General features: G+C 28.4%; 1 protein-coding gene across 1 annotated transcript; it reads right to left on the bottom strand.

Annotated features, from left to right (window-relative positions):
• Positions 1-36: 36 nt before the first annotated feature.
• LOC107030687 (ethylene-responsive transcription factor 1B-like) lies at positions 37-858 on the bottom strand. The gene has a single exon (XM_015231955.2). The coding sequence runs from the start codon at positions 789-791 to the stop codon at positions 72-74; it is 720 nt and encodes a 239-aa protein (XP_015087441.1). The 5' UTR covers positions 792-858; the 3' UTR covers positions 37-71.
• Between the last annotated feature and the right edge of the window lie 3,460 nt (positions 859-4,318).

The raw sequence follows: 4,318 nt of genomic DNA, 5'->3' as shown, positions 1-4,318 counted from the left end.
CACCCCCCCCCAAAAAAAGTAACAAAAATAAAATAATTAATAAAAAAAAACCCATGGACTAATCTTTGATTTTACCATGGACTAAAATAAGTTGCATCACAACTACTTTGATCACTTGAACTACTACTTAAAAGTTGTTCTAAATAATCAGCACCCAAATCTTCAAATACAACTACATTATTTACATTTTCCATTTTAACTTCCCTCACTACTTTACTACTATTATCTTTTTTTGAATTCGTGCTCCTTTTCCTCATTGAGTGGCGCTTTTTAAGCGCCACTACAGGGGAGCAATCATCGTCTACGTGACATTTCATGTCACGTAGCGAATCCCTAACGGTCTCCACTGGAAAATTCAAAATGGCAGAATTACCCCTCATTGAAAACGCAGCTTGATCATAAGCTAAAGCAGCATCTTCCGCGCTATCAAATGTCCCTAACCATACTCGAACCCCATTTCTCGTAGAATCTCTTATCTCCGCTGCGAATTTACCCCATGGACGCCTCCTAACACCTCGGTACGACTTCTCCTTCGCCGGTATTGCTTCAATAACCTCGGATTCTGAGGTAACTTCTTCTTCTTTAACGCGATACGATGTAACTGTTTCTGATGTTGTTTCTTCATGAGCAGCGTTAAGAACTCCGAAGAGAAGCATCTCTTCGGAGTCGTTAACGTTGAAAGGGAGATAAGATTGTGTGTTGAAATTGGACCATTCGTATGAAGAATCTGATGAATTTAAATCAGAATTCATTGAGTAGAAGAATTGAGATGAAGAAGAAGAAGAATCCATTTATTTTTTTGAAAAAAAATGAATGCTCTGTTTTTTTTTTTGGGATCCTCTGTTTTTTTGTGTGGATGCTCTGTTTTTTTTTTCTTTTTCAAGTTCTAGTCCAATACTAGGAGAATTAACTTTGGGCTTGGTTGGCCTTGTTTATATATATCCAAAAATTGAAATGGGTCCCACAAGGAAAATCTAAATGGACATGAAAATTTTTTATTAAACTATTTGTAGGTGGAGCCAAATATTAAAAAAAATAAAATACTTTTTATGTCCCAATATCGTTTTTTCCGACAATCAAACAATTTAAGCTTAATCGAAAATTCGAGCATAAATTTTTTTAATTTTTTTGAGATAAAACTTATATATTGTTGATTATATAAAAAAATACTATAAATCATATTTAAAAGATGTATAAAAAATCTACGATCATGATAAACGTATTTGAATTTCAAAAGTTAAGATATGCCACATGAAATTGAGACAGAGTGAGTAACTGTCAAAGTTAGATGGAGTGATAAGTACTTCTTTATTCCTGATCACCCTTGTCTAGTTCGAGCACATGATATAGAATTGCCTTTGATAAAGTTGTGTTTTACTTTCTAGAATGGGACTTGCTGGTGCGAATCTGGATTGGTTGGTCTCTAGAGTGGGTACTGGATATCGGACGGGAATTTTTATTTTTTTTTTAAAATAATAATAATAGGGGACTAGGGGTAAAATAAGTAGTGCAAGAGAAAGGAAGGGTAAAATGGGGAAATGAAAAAAAGAAGAGTGACCAAGGAGGATGTTTTGAGAATATTTTAATTTTTTTTTGTTAATTATTTTAATGGCAAATTGTAACAATGGGCCAATAGCGCACGTGGGCAAATCAATCAAGGCGGCGGATTCAATGACGTCAGCAACCTGGACGTTTTATTGACTTCACTTATTTTTATTTAATTAATTTAATTATTTTTCCCTGAAAAAAAAATTAATTATTTTTCAAAATTATTGGTGAAGAAAAAATGGTGAATAGTCTCAAGTATATATGTGATCCCGATATAAAAATAAAATAAAATCCAGTTGAAGCACCTACTTAATTAATAAAAGTTTTGTTTTAGGTATATAATAACAAATCAACAAATGTTTGAATATATATTTGAGTTTGTGGATCAAGCGATTTTTCAAATGAAAGAATCACAAATTTGATATTTTTTATGTTTACTCGATTCATCGTACAAGGCTTATTTAGTGTAAATTGCTTCTATTATATCATAGCGGTGCAGTTAAAGAAAGAATAATAACGATATATTCTCTTGTCAACAGAAGAAAATAAATAAAATCTATGAGTAGCTTAACAATATAATTTTAATTCAATATATTAAAAGATAGTAGATTGAAATTAACAAAATTATTCTTGAAATGAGTAGCTTTAGTTCGGTTAATATATTTATATTAAAAAATTTATAAAATATATATATTAATAAAATTCAGAACTTAATTATTAACATTTGATATCAAAAAATTTAAATTTTAACTCCGTCTCGAGATTAAATTCAAAAGGAAAATAAACTCTTTCTTTCGTCACTATCTGACTTTGAAACTACAAACTTGTTTTCCAAGCATAGCTGAATTAATTAATAACGGTATAAGATAAGGTTTTTGACTGTTACTGCAGTAATTTTGAATCCTTAACAAGTAAACAAAACTAATAAACTACTTCAATAACGTTCTTTTTCGGTTGATGTCTAATATTTATATTAAAGGAAAATACGAAAAATATATTTATAAGCTATTATAAATAATATGCAGATACCCCCGTCATAGTTTTGAAGTATTGGTGCCTCTGTCGTCTATAAACTAGAGTATATGTGCCCTTCATCTAAAGAAAAATAATAAAAAGGGACACATGACGCAAACTTATCCGTCGATAAATATCAAATCGGTGAAGAAAATTATGACATATGTATGTCCGCTAGCACAAAGAGTATATATGCTCTATTTTTTAACAGCAAAAACATCAATGTCTCAAAAATAAGACGGAAGGTAATTGCATATCATTTACGATAGTTTAAAAATATATATTTCCTTTTTTCGTGTATTAAAATTAATTAAATTTTAACTCATTTATTGCTTAACTTATAACTAGGAACTCGAATTTTGGAAACTCAATGAATGTTTGTGCCACAAAAAAGTTCTAACATGTAGATAATATATTTAATTTTCTTGACCAAAAATCATAGGTATGTGCCTTGAGAAAAATATAACGCACGTTCCACAAAAATATATGTTTTGACTCATTTTTATTTATTTTTCCATGAATGAATTGTTGAATTTTGCTGCAAAAGAAATTTCAATTGTGAAATTTTTCAAAGTATGAATATTCAAGAATGTCTAGCTTTTTTAAAAAAATCAAGGTTATTAGTAATTGAAAATGGGTAAATTTTTATGAGTCAATGCTGTAATAGTTATTCAATATATGATTTAATTATATATAAAATTATATTTGGGAAAAAGGGGATTTCTCCTTTGCCTCATAAATATGTTGACCATTATTTTGGATTTATAAAAGTTCAATCTCTCTTGCTTCTAGAAAAGTCACGCTTTCTGGTCGCTGCGAGATTATTATTTTTTTCGATTTAGTGTTTAAAGTTAAATTAATTTAATTTAGCGTTAAAATTTTTGATAAAGTATTTACTTTCGAAAGGTTATATATTTAGAATTTAAATTAAAATTTTTTTATTAAAGATAATAATAATCAATTATCACTCCACTTCAATTTTTTTTTGCAGGCGTTTGCATAACATTAGATAATTAATTATTCATGCAAGAAAATAAATTTGATTAACGATATTGAATGATATTATCGACATCAAGTTATGCTAAAATAAATTTTAAAAATCAAAGAAATTAATATTAAAATATAATTTTTCGACGCAGAATGATTTATCTTTTCATCTCAAGTAGAATAAATAATTCTTTATTATTAATCATTACGCATTATTTAAATTAAAATTTCACCTTCCAAATTTAGAACTTAATGAAATCTAGAACGTATATTTTTAAGTTTAGCTGACACTATCTGATAATGACAGCCCAATTATCAGATTAAAGAAGAAAAATAGTAACTGACACGAATAATTAATAAATCGTCGTGTGGGGTTAAAACATTTTTACTTCTCCCGATTTTAATTAGTTTGTCTGATTTTACTAAAATTAGTTTTTAAAAAAATGTTTTTTTATTGGGACATAATATAGCATGTGATTTTCGCCGAACATAAAAGTAAAACTCCTGATTTTACTAAAATTAGTTTTTTTAAAAATGTTTTTTTTATTGGGACATAATATAGCATGTGATTTTTACCGAACATAAAAGTAAAACTCTTATGTCCGCAGAAATATGATACATGGATACATCAATTCTAGCAATTTTCAAATAGTTCAGGATCTCCGGATGACTGAAAAGTAATCGATAAATCTATATGTATATCGATGTGACGATATGTATAGTGGCATCATATTAAATAACGAGTATGTTATTATTTTAGATTTAAGAC

The sequence above is a fragment of the Solanum pennellii genome, chromosome 9, assembly GCF_001406875.1.
Source record: "Solanum pennellii chromosome 9, SPENNV200".
NCBI lineage: Eukaryota > Viridiplantae > Streptophyta > Magnoliopsida > Solanales > Solanaceae > Solanum > Solanum pennellii.
This window is presented reverse-complemented; position numbering and strand designations above follow the sequence as displayed.